The sequence below is a fragment of the Podarcis gaigeae genome, assembly GCF_964106915.1.
Source record: "Podarcis gaigeae genome assembly, chromosome: 5".
NCBI lineage: Eukaryota > Metazoa > Chordata > Lepidosauria > Squamata > Lacertidae > Podarcis > Podarcis gaigeae.
In genome coordinates this window covers 50775952-50795907 of record NC_139681.1, presented here as the reverse complement: position 1 = coordinate 50795907, position 19956 = coordinate 50775952, and the positions used below count along the sequence as shown (strand labels likewise).

At 38.8% G+C, this 19956-nt stretch overlaps 1 protein-coding gene across 3 annotated transcripts in view; it reads left to right on the top strand.

Moving 5' to 3' along the window:
- ATRNL1 (attractin like 1) overlaps positions 1–19956 on the top strand; it is a 502266-nt gene that overhangs the window by 141715 nt on the left and 340595 nt on the right. For all 3 annotated transcript variants that reach the window (XM_083741181.1, XM_083741182.1, XM_083741183.1), the window contains exon 20: positions 9926–10019. In XM_083741181.1, coding sequence (XP_083597307.1) covers positions 9926–10019 — 94 coding nt within the window. The remainder of the gene's footprint in view (positions 1–9925; positions 10020–19956) is intronic.

The window sequence follows — 19956 nt, the reverse complement described above, 5'->3', positions numbered from 1 at the left end:
AAATGTGTGAATTTTCATGCACAGGGAGATGAAAGAGAGTAGCATGACAATGCATAGCTAGTAAACCGTAGTAAGAGATGTGGGATGGAAAGAAAAGCAACATATGGGAGAGTTTGACTGGTTTACTTAACATTATTCTCTTAACGTCTTCTTTAGGGAATACAAATTAAACCCTTTTGTTTCTTAATTACAATTCTGACTAGCAACTTGTAACTAAAGCGTCTTGCTAACAACTTTGATTTTTAAGAGAATTGTAGCATCTAATGTGGATGCATGCCTTGTTAACAATTTCTGAAAATAAGTTTATTTGAGGTTCTCTATAACAAAGACTGGGGACGCAGGTGGCGCTGTGGGTTAAAGCCTCAGCGCCTAGGACTTGCCGATTGAAAGGTCGGCGGTTCGAATCCCTGCGGCGGGGTGCGCTCCCGCTGCTCGGTCCCAGCGCCTGCCAACCTAGCAGTTCGAAAGCACCTCCGGGTGCAAGTAGATAAATAGGGACCGCTTACCAGCGGGAAGGTAAACGGCGTTTCCGTGTGCAGCTCTGGCTCGCCAGATGCAGCTTTGTCACGCTGGCCACGTGACCCGGAAGTGTCTCCGGACAGCGCTGGCCCCTGGCCTCTTAAGTGAGATGGGCGCACAACCCCAGAGTCTGTCAAGACTGGCCCGTACGGGCAGGGGTACCTTTACCTTTACCTTTATAACAAAGACTTCCTTCCGTGGGAAAAATAAGACTTGTTAACACTTATATTGCACTATCTGAAACAGTTTTGGCTCAACTTCCTTTAAGTGGTGTGCATTTTGTGCTAACTCAGCAACTTATCCCAAGAACACGGTGAACTCAGAGGCCCTGTAATTGATGACTACTTATTACTTCGATTGGTACAGAAGAGATCCAGCAGCTTGATTTATGTATCATCCTTTTATCTTTTTCATGCTCATTTGATAGTTTTCAAAGGATTAATGGTAATCTTATAACAGGTTGCATTTGATGTTAGTGATCAAGCCTTCCTACAAACTACTGGGTATTCTTGGTTGTGGCAATGAAATATTATGTTGGCTTGGAATTTTCTGTTTATCTTTATCTATTTTTCTCTCTGGTACAAAATTTCTTGGCATAGCAGACTTTTTTTTAGAGTTGGTTTCTTGACTTGTTCTTTTTCAGTCAGAGGCATGCTTCCATGAGTGGAAGTCTTTTTTGCATGCAGGGATTTTGCTGACAGCACAAAATTATTGCATGACCAAAGAGAAATTAAATTCAGAGATATACACTGTCTCTTGCCAAGGTCATGCACAGTGGTTTCCACTAGTGGTTAATTAATGGAACAGCAACACTGCAGAATTTATTTCACTCATGTATCTCTAGATCCAACTAGACTTTATGTTCCTTATTATTTATATTTACATTGTAAATTTTTGTTATTGATTGTTTAGCATTTTGTACCCAGCTTTTCAAGTAAACATTTCACTCCTGCAAACTCCCTCTAACCAATTTCCCCCAATTCTCTCCCACTTCAGCCCTCTATCCCATATTCAAGGTAGCTGTTACTCAAGGGAAGGGTTTCTGGAGGGTGGGGTGGATATAGCTGACTGCAGTAGGGGAGTGAGTGGGAATTCTATTTGCATGAGCACTCAGCTAACTTAGGTTTGCAGGAATTATAATGATTATAATGATGCAATTTCACCTTCTGATTACATGGCTTTAAAATGCTCCCACAAATAATTATGATGGGGATGCCAAAGGCATGGCATTTAGCAAGGATCCTACCATTCCTTTGAGAATGCACAAAAAAATTATATATTACACTATGAAAACTTGATCAAGCATACCTGTCAGACACTACTTATGCTACATCACCCAGCTGCCTACATTGCAGATCTATAATGGATATGACTCAATCTGCATCTTGTGCCCTTGTGGCTAATGTAGTACCTAGACACACACAATGACTTAGACCTCTCCATTGCTCTTTACAAGTGGTAAGCTATTCAGGAGGAAGTTCCTTAAGGACATTCTGGCTGAATCCATAGGGAAGCACAAGGTCTTATTGACACGCAAGAGAGAGGACAAGAAGCAAAATAGAGGTTATTCACCTTATTTCTACAACCAATCCTTTACAATAGTAGGAAGTTTTATTTTTATTTTTAAATGATGGTTCAGAGTGCAGCAATACCCCCCCCCCATATTCTCCCATCTCAGAGCCCTGCTTTAGCTAATGCTCTAGGGATGTTTGGAGGAATCAGTATTCTAAGAAAACTCGAAGGAAAGGGTATCTACATGCTGGTAGCTTTATTGGTAACTTAGAAATAGATATAAAAATGTGATCTCTTATTAGACTAACCAGTGGTCTTAAAGAGGCTGCTAGCTTTTGAATTAAAATAACTCTTCACTAGGCAGAATAAATATTCAGAACACTTGCTCACAAAGGGAGAAGGAATGCATGAGTATTTGAGCAAAGGAGTTTCTGCCAAATATATGCTCTGTACTGCCAGTTCTCATTGGGTTTAGCAGTGTGCAAGATCAAACTCCTTTTCATAGAATGCTGTGAAGGAGACTCATTAAATTGTATTGACTAGGGGTTTTCATAAGCCAAGACTGTGTCCCATATTAATTGTGCATTAAATGTCCTGGAACAATGTTTTCTCACCCCTCAGCCTCAAATTCCATTTTTCTATGTGTACAACACATTTTTCATACTGAATAATATAGATTGAACAAAGAATGTGATTTCAGAAAGAACTAAGCTTCTTCCAAAAGTTTAATTTGATTTTCTCTGTGTTAATATTCACCATATGGTACTGGGAGAGTACAGTAATTTTTGACGCATGAAGCATAAGCCATGAAAATTGTGAACTTATAGTGTCAAGAGTTCATTAATTTTCAGATGGTATGATCAGTCATGCATAGCAGTATATCTCTTCATTGAATGACATTTAGTTCAGTTTACCCTAAGAAAGATTTATCTTTTGATATGCTTTTAGATTAATTTTCAATGTTACATTTCCTGTTTGTTTAAGATAATAATCTTCTGTATTTCTCTGTTTTTAATACCGTTTTCTGATCTTGAAAGCTGACAAATGCTCATGCAACATTAGCATGGCCCTAGGGCTGTCTGCGAGAGTATGCACAAATAACAATAAACTTCCTGGGGGCCAATAAACTTCCTAGGCATCATAATACTCAGTATTTTCCATTTGTAAAAAAAATGGAAGTATTCATGAACTCCCTCGTGAGTGTTTTATTAGAAGTGTAACACCTCAAAAATTGTACTAATTCTAGCATAAACGCTTCTAACTTTTTTCATAAATGTTACAGAAACGTTTGCCTGGGCAAAACCCTATAAATCCATCTCCAATTTCACTTCAGTCAAAATTGAACATCAACAGAGTAATGTGCAAGATCTTGTGAGTAATGTAAGCGATCTCTGCATTTTTAACACTTTCATTAGAATTCCTATACATGTTTCATTTCAGCTGGGGTTTGTTCAAATTCCACTAGAATCTCACTTTACAGAGTTTGATGATTTAGTCTGTCATTTTCTTAATGACAGTGGGTGATTATCAGGATTGCAATATACTTTACGTATAAAGTGCTATTTGTTGACTTTGGAGGTAAATGGCTGCACTTTATTACAAGACTATCTACAATGTGCAATAGCTTGTTATACCTTTAATCTTTCCAGACATCCTTTTATCATGTTTCAGTAGTGCCCATGAACATTAGAATGTTCCAGTCTGCATTAGTTTGGTTCAGTATTGCCCTGAATGTTAATAAATCAGTGTAATATGCTGAGTTAATATAAATAGCATACATTTTATTAATGTTTCTTGAGAGAGACACATTGAAACTATGCATTTAAAAATTATTCATGTACACCCTTTTTTGTGTAATAATCCAAGGTAAACAAATAACCTGTGTAGTGAACTCATTTTGAAACGGAAATTCCTTTTCAGCAGTACTTGAAATAATGGTGAAAGCAACCACTGCATTTTAAATTAAATTGCTTAAAATGTGTACTTCATGAAAATGTTTGTGGTTATTCTGTTGTCAGCATAAGTAACTACATTTTTTTATGCTGAGCCAGCAAGCAAGAAACAATCACACCACAGGCTTATTATTAAATAAGTTTTATATGGGTGGTAATTTTAATGCATGGATTTTCTTTAGTAAATTATATTGTCTTCAAGGAACCTTTATTTTCTTCTTACAATCTCCACATTGCATACAACAGTATGCACATATTTATTTGCCCTAAATAGCATTAAAATTTCTTGCTGCCTCAAAGACGTTTCTGTACTGTTTTCATGAATGAATGAATGAATGAATGAATGTGCTGGTACCGAAGTTGCTGCCTTTAAAGGATTATTTTGTGCAGTGACCAATATTTGTCTGAATTTTTTTATTGTTGTGATGAAAATTTGTGTGTATACACAAATGTTACTTTTACAGTGGGCTAGTAATAACATATTAAGCAGATGAATGTTCAGAAGGAAGAATAGAGTGGTCAAATGTGATGCAGAGCCAGTTCAGATATAACTGTCATATTAATAACACATAGTTGATTGAACATATATATAAATTATTTCAGTGTTTCATAGATTTCATAAAGGTTTTCAAGTACAACATCTTCTTCCAATCCTCTGATTTACTTTCAAGAGCAATTTTGATGGAAACCTTTCATCTAACACGACACTCTGTTTTGAGCCTTACATGGAATATTATAATTTTGAAACGGTCATCTTGGTATGCTTTATGAAATTGGTAATGGCAGACCTAAGATCCACCTGCCATATCGGTCACATCAGTTATTGATTATCGTAATCTTAAAGCTGGGTGGTCTTTCTTCCCAAATTCTTGGCCAAATGTTATGTGACTCAGCAAAGTCCAGGTTAGAAGATGAGTACTGAAGCTTTGTGGTGCCTGACTGATGGCTATAATGCATGATAGTGCCCCAAAAACTTAATTGTATGTAAGTAGGTAGTCCATTTTGCCCAGCTTTCAGTGCAGGGATAGAAGACAATAATCACTACCCTTACAATGAAAATCATTCAGTATGTTTACTAGTTCAGTGCAATTGCAAATAGCTATTCTACAATTTGAGGTTCTTTAACTATCTGACTGTCTTTTAATCATTTACTATAAAATCAAACATTTAAGCTTTAGGTTGTGGTAAATTAAACAGTACACATTGCTTATATTAAAAGCTTGTAATTTCTTGTGCATTTGTCAAGGGCAGACAAGTGGAAAAAAAGAAACACATACTTGCAAACATAATGAAGTGTAGTGTATGTTTCTCACTAAATGTGCTATAAAAACATGCCATTGCTGCTCCTGCATTTTTACGTTAACAGGAATATTTATATTGATGACATTTGAAGAGGATTTTACACTATTTAGTGTTAGACTTACCCTGTAAATATGTGTCATTTTATTAGCAATTTAAACTATTCTGGAATCTGTTTGTTTATATAACTGGAAGCAATATAGCTGCCAGCTGGAGCTGTAACAAATATTTATTTTGCATTGTAGAGGGTGGCATTTAACTACCGTGTCCCATCAGTGCAAGGACTTTCATTTGCGCAATGGGACTTTCACCCCTCTCCTTGAAAAAGACCATAGCCCATTGGTAGAACATCTGGTTTGTATGCAGAAGATCCCAGATTCAATCCTTGGCATCTCCAGGTAGGACTAGGATGGTACCCCATTTGAAACCCTAGAGAGCTGTTGCCAGTCAGTGTAGTCAATATTGAACTTCTAAGTTGTGACAAGTCATGGTTAGCAGCTTCATCCTAATGCAGCTAGGTATAAATTGTGTCAACCAGGATCACAGGTAGGTTCTGTTTCAGTTGCAAATTATGTGACAAATCGGCAAATTATGGTTTTGTCACAAATTAAAAACTAGCTGCTTCTAACCTGCAAGCCTCAGGCTTGCTACAACTCATTTGTGATCGTTGGAATTAAGCCTGTATCTCTTCTTTCACTTCAGTCATTATTTCCTTAGTTTTTTACAAGCCCTGCAAATGTCCCTTTTCCTCCTCCCTCACCATCTGCCTCTCCCTCCTTAGTGCCAGCTTGTGTGCTGCAGCTGAAGAAACATTTTGTTCACTGGCCTTTTTAGATTCATTTAGCTGGAAGTACAAATCATTAGATAAATTAATGACCATCAGGAGAGGAGGGTAGGGGGTGGTTCGGGAGAGCTGAGTGGAGGGCAGAGAGATAAGTGAGCAGAGTCCAGGGGAGCAAATTTTCTGCCTCCTGCTGCCATTCCTAATTTTGTGTCATGATAGAGCTGATTCTGAGAGGCACTGTACCTGTAAATACCAGTCACAATGGAACGACAGGACTAGAGGGCTATTGCCATCATGTCTTGTATGTGGGCTACTAGAAGGCATTTGGTTGGCTACTGTGAGAAACAGGATACTTGTCTAGATAGACCTTTGGTCTGATCCAGGAGGCATCATTATATTTCTAAGTTATCTGATTAAAGGTTGTTTTTATAGCTTAAAGGTGCCCTGAATAAAGAGGCAACAGTTATTTGGTTTTTAAACAAGTTAACTTCCTGGACCTTGTAAGAATTTTGTATGCCCATGGCTAGTACATTTAAGTAGCAAATATTGTGTGCACAATTGTGATGAAAGCAGAGTTTGATGGTGCAATATAGGCAAAATTCCACCAGTGTCAGGGACTCGGCAGAGGAGGAATGGTGGAGACCACCTCCCCAGCCTGACAATTCCAGAGAAGTAGTTTGGAATTACAACAGGGGTATGAGGGAGGTCACAGCTCAGAGGAAGATGAGGGGAATAGTTGGGAAATAATGGGAGAGGAGGAGGAAGAGACAGAGTTGGAGCTGCTGGCTGACACGTTATCACTAGAAAGCATTCCAGACCCACCATCTCCAAGAACCAGGTGAGCTTTAAAAGTAGGAGAGCAAAGAGCTCGAAGACAGACGGTCCTAAGCAGCAACCGTAGAAGGGGTGGTGCTGTTGACGAATGAGGAAGTGGGAGATAAGGGGGTGGAGATTTACTCGGGACAACAGCATCATTCGAAGAGGCTGCATTTCCAAGCCTCTCTCTGCCAATATTGAATAAAAAGCAGATGGTAGGGACTTATCCTTGTCTTATCCATTCCTGGCAACTTGCCAGCCGCGGGGGATGGTTCCTCTGCTGCCTGACAACCAGAGAGATATAGTTCTCAGTATGCTGAGCTAGAGCTTCACTCTGATTGGCTGTAGGTACAGGTAGCCAGAAGTGGGTGGAGACAGCACTTTGAGAGGGAAAGGAAAAAATCAGTTCCTGGAATTCAGCTCAATAAACAGCATAACCTCTGAGCTGTGTAAAATCTGCCCTGAGGGAAAATTTTAGCCAGAGAAGGCAGTCTTTGAGCTGGGGGTTAGCTTAAAGGACAGTGGTTATTGTCTTTAAAGAGTAATGCAACAACTGGGAAGCTGAATTTTGGGAGAGGAGAAGTGGAGTTGTGAGGGAACACTCTACTTAAATCCCATTTGAGAAGGAAGGGAAAATATCTTCAGGGAGAGAATAATCCCAAACCAGTTAGAAAGGGAGTGTGTGCTTGTCCTGTGGTGTGGTATACTACGTGAATCTAATAGAGGAGCCTCAAGGTTGGGAATCTCAAGAACAATAGGCAGGTTAGTACTAGTGTGGCCTGGCAGAAAGTACTGGCCTGTTTCAGAACCCGCAAGTTGTTGAAACCTAAACTGTGACACCTCTGATAAGTTTAAATGACTGAAGTAAATCTAAGCTGTACACTTACCATTTTACCATCTTACTGAAAAGCCTGTGACTTCTACTGAATTCATAGAAAAATGGAATCATAGAATGGTAGAGTTGGAGGGGACCACAAGGGTAATTAGTCCAACCCCCTGCAATGCAGGAACCTTTCACCCAACATGGGGCTCGTACCTATGGCCCTCATGCTCTACCGACTGAGCTATCCAGCCTCAATATATATTGTATATATCATTTACTGATCCTTTAAAGACTATCAACTTCTGACAGACCACTTTTTACAATTCTTGTTGTGAAATAAATCTTTTTCAAAGTGCCAGTTTTTAAAAAAGGGGGTTGGCTGTACAGTGGTACCTTGGATTACATACGCTTCAGGTTACAGACTCTGCTAACCCAGAAATAGTACCTCGGGTTAAGAACTTTACCTCAGGATGAGAACAGAAATCGTGCAGCAGCGGCGCGGCAGCAGCAGCAGCAGGAGGCCCCATTAGCTAAAGTGGAACCTCAGGTTAAGAACAGTTTCAGGTTAAGAACGGACCTCCAGAACAAATTAAGTTCTTAACCTGATGTACCAGTGTATTAAATAAAGGCTCACTGCATCTGTTCTGGGGCTGAGTTATATAGCCAAGAGACAATATTTCTGGGAAGGTGGACAATATTTTAAGCCAATCCTAAGAACTACACATCCTACCACAAGTGTGTGTAGTTCTTAGGCTTGGTTTCCCAGTATTGACCTCAAATCAGGGGGAAAGGTGCAGGGTCTGCCTCAGCAGTCATAACTGTACGAGGAGTAATATGATATACTACTCTGGAAGGGTATGCATGGCTAATGGGAAAAAAAGTTCTATTTGGTCAGTCTTGCTTAGTATGTGTTTCTGCTCTATCTAATATAGAAATTCGGTGCATGCTTTGAAAGATGGCCTCATCATCATTCATCAAAAATCTCTTTTAGTTTATGATTGATATTTGAACTCAATATACAGATATGAGGAAGCATACCTTATTAGAGAGAAGCTCATGCTGCTGATGGATTTTCAGATCATGCATAATGCACTAGTATCTAGTAATAATACTAATATTGCATTACAAGGAGATGGTTCTTTTCATCTGATATATTCTCTGTCATTACATGTTCTCGTCAAACCTTGCACACTTCCATACAAGCAGGCTCTGCCAGTGATTTAGCAACATATTCAACATTGACATAGGTCACAAATATCATTGCCCTGAGTTCCTTAATAAATTTGCATGGTGGAAAGTACCTCATAATTGGTGTTACACAATTAATTGAAGTCAAAATTTAGATAAGTTCTGAAACCATAATTGCTCACAGTGATAAAAACTAGTCCTCAACATCAATTGAGGACATTTCCTTCCTCCTCATTGGCATATGTGCCACACCAATCTTTTGGTTAGTGCTTTGACTCCATTGGTTCTTCATGATTTGGCTTTGTTTCTAGTGATATATATTTGAAATGATGCAAGTGTTGAAAAGAAATTATTTGTTTGGGAACCTTTGATATGTATTGTTTTCTTCAAATTCCACATGTGTTCTAGGATATTATTTGGTGGCTTACTTTTTATGAAATTACCAAATCACACAGATTCTCTCTCCACTATGTACACATACAAAAAGAAAAAATGGAGCTGTATTCTGGAGCATCTTAAGAGGGAAATGTATGAGTACTATCTGTCTACAGTACACCTGTTTTCATTGGCTCCCTCTTTCAATTTGGTGATTGTTAACAAGATTTATAATGTTATATGTTTGGGGAGAATGCTAGAGGGTTACTCAGAGTGCTACACTGTGGGGATATTTCCATATCTGGGGCTCAGATACAATCCAAAATAGCCGATATCAATTTTTGTTTTTTTTAAATGCCTATAATTCTGTGTACAGTTCATTCCATTGGTCAATAAGCACCGACAACAAGAAAATATTAAAACAGCATGACACAGAGCACAGTGCAAGATGACAAATACAGCAGTTCCAAATCTCTGTGAATTCCTTGCTAAGTTTCTGCTACTGAATTTATTCTAATTTTATCAAATGTATTACTAGTCAGAAAATTAGTCTTACCATTACTTCTAGCTAATAAATAATTATCAAAGTATGTTAATCTGTATACAAAGCTACACTGGAATGAGAGACTTTAGCAGTTTCCTCTTTGTTTTTTATAGCTTGCACATGCAGTGGACATGCAAATATTTGTCACATGCAAACAGGAAAATGTTTCTGCACAACTAAAGGGATCAAAGGAGATCAATGTCAACTGTGAGTACAAGTAATCAAGCTCTCAGTCATTTAAATGTATAGTTAAACTCCACTTGTCAGCAATTTTTGGGTGGGATGTTGATCCATAAACAGATTTCATTATTTTTTCCAGCCCTTCCGATAACTGTTTTTCTTTTAGAGAAATAATGTTCCCTTTTTAAAAAGAACATTGCAAATAGTAATGAGCTATTTCAAGTATTAGATATATGTAAAATAATGCACTAGGAAAAGTTGGCTGTAGACTGCATTTTATTTGTATTTGGAATCCAAATCAATCGTTCCATTGTATAAATTATTCTCTATAAAACATTCAGATATTTTATTTTGGGAACAGGTTGGTAATTCTTCAGGACCCCCCCCCCCCATAATAAGATGCTGAAATGAGTTTGCTGGTCTTTTGCCAGTAAATGAAATCAGTAAATGTGCATATATCTGAAGTGCTTTAATTCTTAATGCCATAGTGTAAAAGCTCAAATAAATCCAATAATGCACAACACTTTGCACTGAATCTCATAATTTTGTTACTTCATTAAGCAAGAGAGATGTAACTAATGGTCTTTGAAACTTCCGTGTTACATTAGGACTTCTTCAAAGACTTATTTAAATACATAATTCATAGAATCATAGAGTTGGAAGAGACCACAAGGGCCATCGAGTCCAACCCCCTGCCAAGCAGGAAACACCATCAGAGCACTCCTGACATATGGTTGTCAAGCCTCTGCTTAAAGACCTCCAAAGGAGGAGACTCCACCACACTCCTTGGCAGCAAATTCCACTGTTGAACAGCTCTAACTGTCAGGAAGTTCTTCCTAATGTTTAGGTGGAATCTTCTTTCTTGTAGTTTGGAACCATTGCTCCGTGTCCGCTTCTCTGGAGCAGCAGAAAACAACCTTTCTCCCTCCTCTATGTGACATCCTTTTATATATTTGAACATGGCTATCATATCACCCCTTAACCTCCTCTTCTCCAGGCTAAACATGCCCAGCTCCCTTAGCCGTTCCTCATAAGGCATTGTTTCCAGGCCTTTGACCATTTTGGTTGCCCTCCTCTGGACACGTTCCAGTTTGTCAGTGTCCTTCTTGAACTGTGGTGCCCAGAACTGGACACAGTACTCCAGGTGAGGTCTGACCAGAGCAGAATACAGTGGCACTATTACTTCCCTTGATCTAGGTGCTATACTCCTATTGATGCAGCCCAGAATTGCATTGGCTTTTTTAGCTGCCGCGTCACACTGTTGGCTCATGTCAAGTTTGTGGTTAACCAAGACTCCTAGATCCTTTTCACATGTACTGCTCTCAAGCCAGGTGTCACCCATCTTGTATTTGTGCCTCTCATTTTTTTTTGCCCAAGTGCAATACTTTACATTTCTCCCTGTTAAAATTCATCTTGTTTGTTTTGGCCCAGTTCTCTAATCTGTCAAGGTCGTTTTGAAGTGTGATCCTGTCCTCTGGGGTGTTAGCCACCCCTCCCAGTTTGGTGTCATCTGCAAATTTGATCAGGATGCCCTTGAGTCCATCATCCAAGTTGTTGATAAAGATGTTGAATAAGACCGGGCAATAAGGGTTGAATAAGGAACAATTCCTGTGTTCCTTATCAATAGAAAAAAATTCTATCTGCTATTTATTAACAATTTAGGAGAAGCTAACTGTTGCTACAATTGGGATTTGTAATTGGGAACCCTATGGTTTTCTCAGCCCCTTTTCTTCATCAATGTTGTTTTGCAGCCTATACATGTTTAAGACTGCTTGCAACAGCTAGGACATGATGTTTGGGGGGAAATATGCACAGAGCAACCCAGCTGAACTCCCCTGTTGCTCATTGTCTGGTGGTGGTGATGTCTCATAATGCAATGGCTTCATTAGAATATTAAATGTTTTGGGGGTATCTAGAAATGTTACCTCTTTGTCATGACCGGAATGTAACCCTGGCTTGCTGTGTTAATTACTCAGTTTGTTGTGGTGGTACAAAATGCAGGGTTCACAGCACAAAATGAGCACCAAACTTTGGCATCATTTTGGAGGGGATCAAAAATTTTGGGGTTACACATTAATGCAGCTGGCTAATAGAACACTTCCAGTACTAAATTACTCTTGGGTAAAGGTGTTCCTTAGATGTACAGCAGCATCAAGAGACGAAGTAGTTTTATGAATCCTAACATTTTAGTAAGGTCATCAGGATTGATGAAAAACACATCTCCTGTAGGTTTTTGTGCCAGGAATGTTACAAGGGAAGTGCCAAATATCTAATGTGGACATATCAGTAAGAAGCTGCTTGGCAGAGGACAGCTGATTGCAGCTCAAGCCCAATAGAGAGGGGAGTTTGGCTCACCTTGTAATGGGCTTAGCCCTTCTGAACTTGAGTGCTAAAGTCCCAACAGTCCTGTTCTGCAGCTATAGCCATCGTGTCCAAGTTGGAAAAGCTCAGCCTACTTAATTTGTCGCATACAGCTGTTAGAAACAAATTTTTCATCTGTGCAAGACACACTTGTATAAAATGAATCAGGAGAATTGCGTTATTGTTCTCTGTTCAGAAAAATTGACTTAGTTGTAGTCTCCGGCTGCTATTAAAAATACCATTTTTTTTTAATTAGAATTTTAATTAACACTACTTAGGAAATACAGTGGTAAGGTTTAGTGTTTGTTACAGAGCTTGATCCTTTCTTTGTGCTGTTCCTCTCTTCCTCTCTCTTCCCCCCATACTGCCCCAATATCCATCTGTTCTATCACAGTCAAGAATGCTGTTCACACAAGCAAGTGCACATATGATTGCAACCTTAATTTGTTTAAAGCAGGGTAATCAGTAGATTAAACTATGTATGTAATGTGTTGATAATTCAAATGAGAATATTAATGTGTGTGTGTGTGTGTTTTTCTAAAGGCACATCACATACAAAATGATGTTCAAAATTATGAAGGCACTAACAGTCATTTTCAATATTAGTTAATGTTATATTTGTTATGTTGTGCACTACTGCTGTTTGGACCATGAACTATATACAATACATGCTCAAATACTGGTAAACTGTAGCTAAGAATATAAATTGTTTCCCAGTTGTTGGGCAGGACATTGTGCAATCTCAGCAGCAAGCCTATAAATCTGTGATTACTAAAGTAAGGATTTCCATGAAAATTTCAAACTTTAGCTGTTCACTGTGTAAGTTAGATTTATATTCCTGTCAAGAATTGTATTGATTACAAAGTCATAGCTGCAGGGCAGAACATTGCTCCTCCCACCCCTCCCTTTATAACTGTTCACAGTGTGCAGTGAATACTGTGCCCTATGAAGAGAGACTTTTTAAAAATCAGAGAGGCTGTATAAAACAAATTATTTTAAACTGGAAGCGGCTGCAGAGGGAGGGAGGGAGAAAAATATGCTTATCCCTTTCAAGACATGAATGCATTCCTTTCAGAAGTGACTGGTTTTTCATTTCTAGTTTAAAAAAAGAAATAAAATTAAGAGTTAAGAGTAATAATGTTAAATAATGTTTTTAATTACTGTACTGTGATTTGTCATATAAGGGCTTTCTAAATTAACAAGGCATATTGCTTAAGCCTATTGGATTTCTGAGCTCAACTGCTAGTGCACAGTATCCTTTGACACCAATGACACAATTGCCTGAACATGACAAACGCCCTATGAATGATGCTGAACACTCCTTCTGCCTTGTGACACTCCAACTGTGTCTTATGCTAACCGTAGCTAAGAAGCCGTGCTGTGGATTGAGCTCTGAGATATACAACAAGCAAACCTTGATTTATAGGTCTCGTCTACTTTTGTTTCCCATCTGCTCAGCATTCATGAGTTCATGCCTATCCCCACAGCACTCAGTGTGTGGGCTGTCAATGATCTGTCGAACTGTGGTTTCAGATCCTGGTTCTCATTGTCGGAAACAGTTATCTTCTTTGGACAGGCTCAGGTTTAGACATTAAAACAAATCATGTTTAAGCCAAACGCAACCTCCATGTGGGAGTTAAAACATTTCTGAACATTTTAACATGATTTGGGTTGATCATGTGAAGTCCCTAGCCCTATTCAAGCATTCTGCTCACTTGTACAGCTTACACATGAACAAAACATGTCGGAATACTGGGGACCTAGAAGGAGCAGCAAAGAAGCTGCCAGCACAGCTCTTCTGCATTTGCTGCCTGAAGTTATCACCTCACTTGACCTAATAGTAGGGTAAGTGTTATTCTGCAAAAAAAGGCAAGGGAGATAGAAATGGGAAAGTGATTTGAAATAAAAGCAAGTGGCATATAGAGGGGTTGAAGAATGGTAAAGGCAGACCAATTAGAGCAAGTGAGGTGTAGGACCAAGCTAAATGTTTTACTGTGGATATTTGGTGCAAAAAGTAGCACATCTGAGGGCACAAAATGTCTCCAGAAGCTTACATCATTTTTCTTTAAGGTGGTTCTGAGTGTCTTTCTCTGCTCCTATGCCCCATTTGTTATTGCTGTTTGCTATAGAGCATCTGTCAGCCAGGATTGTTACAGTTTCATTGTGGCTTACTATAGTACGGTATCCCCAGTTGCTTTAAGAAAGGGGAAATGTTCCTGTGCACACACACTGCAGAAAGCACAAACATTTTTGCAAATAAATTGCTGAAAATGGTTTGGTTTGGGAGTGTTTGCAAACCATGCTCAGTCAGAGTGGTCCCATGTTCTGGCTGAGTCTCAATGGATGTGCAAGAGATGGCAGGATCAGTGGGAAAGAGGGGGAGCCAAGTAAGTAGGAAACTGGGAAGATGTGAAGTGCATTTTATGCAGAAGGAAGAGATTGGATATTTATTTATTTATTTATCTTTATCTATATTCCACATTTCTCAACAGAGTACTCAGAGCTTAAGGTGCCAGAAAGTGCTATGTTGAATTTCTTATGTTGATTCTACATTGTCCTGTGACTTCCTTATCAAATTGTTTTTTATGCATTCTCATGGTACATCTTCACAGTTATATGGCTCAGCACAAATCTCAAAAGTACAGGAAGTGGCAAAAAGAGGTTAGACTGTACTGTATAGTATTTCCTGAGTCCATCCTTTGCATGGACTGCACACTCCCCCAGTCTGACCCCATGAATCCTATAGCTTGGCCTGCCATATAGTTATTGCAAGATCTGTGATTTAAGCTTCTGGGTGTCTATAATACATTGCTTCATCACATCAAAACGTTCATCCTATCCCAGGCTTCCTCAACCTTGGCCCTCCAGATGTTTTTGGCCTACAACTCCCATAATGCCTAGCTAGCAGGACCAGTGGTCAGGGATGATGGGAATTATAGTCTCAGAACATCTGAAGGGCCAAGTTTGAGGAAGCCTGCCCTATCCAAATGCAATACTGACAATAATGTCAGACATTTTGAAAAGACACTCACAAAACAATGTGAGCTGCTATTTGAGGGTTAGTGCTTTATTAAAGACTCAGAGTTAATGGACAAAACCATTTCCTGTTCTCAAATTACTTAACAATTTACTTCTTGTTCTTCTCCTATTGCTTGATTGTAGAGATGGGCTAAGATAAAACCAAAACTGACAAATGATGCCTTAAAAATGTGGTCTATATACACAGCTAGGAAATTTTTTACTCCAGTTAGATGAGGAAAAGAGAGAGCAATGCATGATCTAGAGACGTGCAGCCACACCTCTTTGAATTTACTGCTTTCTACTGTCATTCAGGCAAAAGTAAAGAGGCCATGTTGTGAATCCATTCTTTAAGGAGTGAAGTGATGCAGAAACTGGATAAATAATATAGTAAACCGTGGATAATAATTTGTTCACCATTGTGCACAACAACAGTTTTGAGAACAAAGACATGCTTTTTTTCTGTCTCCGTTGTGTTAATAGACATTAAAGATCATTTCAAGAAATCTGTTTTTCTTTTTCTCCCTTTTCCACTAATAGGACTAGCCAAAAATAACTTTGGTTTCTGTGCTTTATAGGGGTTTTACAAAGTCTCTGTTTAATAACACAGGTTTGCTCTCCATTTGTGGGGCTTATTTTTTCTTTTGTAAACTGCTTTGCCAAACATGGTAAAACAATTCTATGAATTTTCCTTCTGAAATCTGTGATTAGACTTGCCTTTGTGTTTGACATGTTAAAACTGCATTTCATTTTCTGCCTTTTCTCCTCATCTAGTCAGTGACCTCAAGTCAATCTTTCCCTCTCTCCCACAGTGCAAGTTACATTAACATAGCTGATGTTTGTGCATATTTTCCTTTCAGCTATTTTGTGCATTTCAATTACCTTTATTATTTCATAGACAAACATTTGTCCTTAATTTCTTTTTTCTTAATGTCAACAATATTAGGAAATGCTCATCAGCTTGTTATAATGAGCTGGTCAGGACATCATGACAGACTATGGTTTATCATGACAGGAGCAAGACACAGTGAGGCTTGGGCTTGCACATCCATCCATCCCCCTGAATCCTCTTGTGTGCTGCTTTGGATGATCTTCAGATTCTACACAGACGGCAAACATCATACCTAAATGCAAAATAAAGGAACATGGCCCTCTTTAAAATACCAGCAAAAGAAGGCCATCATGTTTGCTTGTTTCAAAAGAGCCAGAGCTAAACTTAACCCAGTTTGTCAGATTTAGACAAACAAATAAACAGCAGTTAATCTAAAACGGAAGAGATTTTTTTTAAACAAAAAGTACATTTTGTAATTAGTTTCCTTTATCTTTTGTATTGATGAACATGTTCGTTAAAGTGCAGAGTCTCAACATGAATTAATATAATATAAAAAACAGAATAGATGGATTTTCTAATGAATGATGAATTCTAATTAATTTCTTATAAAAGAAAAAAAGAGAAATATACAAATATACAAGCCTGCACTGTATATTTGGGTGCACACCTTCTTGTCCCAGAATATGTGGCTAAACAGCACCTTCAGTCTCTGTTGTAGAGTTTGAACAGTGGATAACAAAATGCTATACTTTTTTATGAAATAACAAAATCTGATTTACTTCTCATTCAGTTGAATTTTCATATTAGAAAGAGCATGTGTGCATTTTGTGATGATGACTGGCAAAAACCAATGTTTTTCATTGATTAACCAGATTCGGCGTGACAGAGCAAAGGATAGCCAGTGTTAAGCCAGTTATTGCTTAACTGGCAGGAAGGATAATGCACAATGATTCTAACTTTCCTAGATATTATCAATTGCAAAAATAAATAAATCTCTTTCTCATTATACAGAAACACCAAATTAGTTTATACACTGCCCATCACTTCCTTTGCTCACCCATTTAATGCCATGGAAGTTCTTCTAGAAATTAAGCCAAGCCATGTCCAGCGGCAATAAGGAGATACTTAATTCAACTGGAGTAGTTTTTCTTTCTTGAAAAATGTGTGTCTTTCTTGTTAATGGCACTGTTAAATCTCAAACAATTAAAATGAACAGCCAAGGCCTTGTCATATCCCCTTTACTTGACAATTTATCAAGCAAGAAACACTTTCGGGTTTATTTCAAAGGAATTTTGAATAATCAATGTGATTGTTTGCATTTTTCTTATATGCATTCTGTACATAATCTCTGCTCCCTGGGTATTTGTCATAAATGTAGGACACTAAAAGTTGTGCCATAAGGACACATGGGAGTTGAAAGTGCATGATACAAATGTATAAAAGTATAAATGAATGAATGAATGAATCCAGCCAAGCTGCTGAACAGTGAATGAAACTGGAAGAGAAACAGGGGTCATTACAGGTCATCAAGACTATAAAAATGTTGTTAACAGTTCCAAATTCTAATATGTTTTTAGCTGAGCAAAGGTCCCAGACTTCTTTAAAGTGCCCCTTTTTCTTGATGAACATGGGTCCCCCATGCCACTTATTACAAACATTCATCTCTTGTAAAAAGCTCACGTGGCAACATCAGAATGTGGAGGAAGAACTTTCTGAAGGAATGGCTAGAAATCGTGGTATCTGTGTGCTTTAACTGGCATTCTAACAATCTGTATCAAGCTTGTTTAGTGTCATAACCAGTTTGTAATTGTTGGGGGATATGGTGCTTTCCTAGTCAGTGGAACATGCAACAGAAAAACAGTAACAGTTATGTCCCTGTGGGTGTACTCCGGGGTAGCTGGCACGGTAATCTCGAGAAGTTTCTGGGACTACAGATCTAATCAATCAATCAATCAATCAATCAATCAAACCTTTATTGCATTAGCATACAGCCATAGCAGGATAAGACAAAAATGCTTAGAGACAAGCAACCAAACAAGATTCATAGCGATATTACTGGCGTTATGACATTTAAATTACCCTAAGACAATAATGTAAAGATTTAGTTGCCGGCGCCGGGAATCTAAAATGCGGATGTATATAAAGCATATAATGGCCCCAAAATAGGCTCGGCACATTAGGTAAAAAGGTAATAAAAGAATTAAAACAGGTCCAGGTCTAGGACACACTACCCAGTCAGAGTAGCCCTGAGTTTCAAAGCCTGCACTATAAAGATTGCCACCCCACGTGAAATTTGGGGATTTGCGTCCACAAGAAGCGATTTCAAACAGTCTTCCTTAGATGTGATGGTGGACGGGATCAAAAGGAGGAGCTTAATTCTAATTAGCTCATAAAATAAATAAAGAAAAATAAATGTATGAAGTCCTCTACTTCATTCATTGTGCATGGACATAAACGCTGAGTAATAGGCGTCTTAGAATAAATCCCCTGCAAGAAGGCCGTGGGTATAGAATGGAAACGGGCCATGGTAAACGCTCTTCTCAAATTGGGCTCCGTCAGGTCTATCAAGTAGTTGGCAAGTGATCTTACCACTTTCACTTTAGGAAGCCACATGGAGAGGCGAGCTGTGGCGGACTGTGCCCGGTCCATGGCCACGTCTCTTGTAAGAATCCAGGCCCGGATTTTATGTTGGTCCCAAGATGACAGCGTGTCAAGATCTGGGAGGGAGTAGGGTGCAGTAATAGTCTCCATGGTGTTGGACCATTTGTTGCTATGAGAACAAGTTAAAAAGGCTTGCCTGGCTAGTAGGGAATCTGGGGCTTTGATTAATTTACAATAAAAACTAATAATTCTAATGTGGGCTCTCGCAACAATGGAGGGGAGGCCCAGTTCTGTTCTTAACTGTGCAGCAACCGAGCCCTTGGGGAGACCCAGTAACTTCCGTGCAAAAGTGTTTTGTAGAATCTCGAGCCGTTGTAGTGTTTTTAAATTCCACCCCCAGATTTCAACCCCATACAGTAACATCGGGAGGACTTTGCTGATAAATGCTTTTCTGATTGGTGGAACCAACTGGCCGCCTTTTGCATAGAAGAATTTCTCCAAGGCTTTGATGGTTCTACGGGCAGCCAGGATGGTCATATTTAGGTGAGCTGACCAGCTAAGCCCATGCTGAAAAGTGATACCCAAATACTTGAATGCTGAACAATATTCAATAGAGTGGCCCTCGAAATTCCAAAATTGCTTCTGAATTTTCGTGCCAAAAGTAAGAATTTTGGTTTTGGCAAAATTGATTTTGAGGGAGTTGGTATCACAATATGTCATGAGCCCTCTGAGCATGTTGTTTAAGCCCTGCTTGGTTAAAGTCAGTATCAGTACCAGCCTTGCTGGTGGGTGCTGATAGATGTTGGCATCAAGTAACATCTGGAGGGCAACATGTGGACTACCCTTGCTTTCGCTGCTTAAATGGGCCGTAATTCTTTTGAGTACTATTCATGAAGTGTTAGGGCAGCATGGTGTTTGTGTCTTTCCACAAGAGCGTTGTCAGATTATTGTTTAGGTCAGTCATTAAGGGATGATTCATATGTCCATGTACTTCACTTGACTTTCAGCTCTTGTTCATTCTGAATGTATTAACAGTTTCCATTACAATGTTTTCAGTTATTGTAGTGCTACGGCTTGTAAGCTCATACTGGGAGTCATTGCTGGGGAAGAGCCACAGTATTTTCCTGCTGCAACTTTCAATAAACTTTGAAT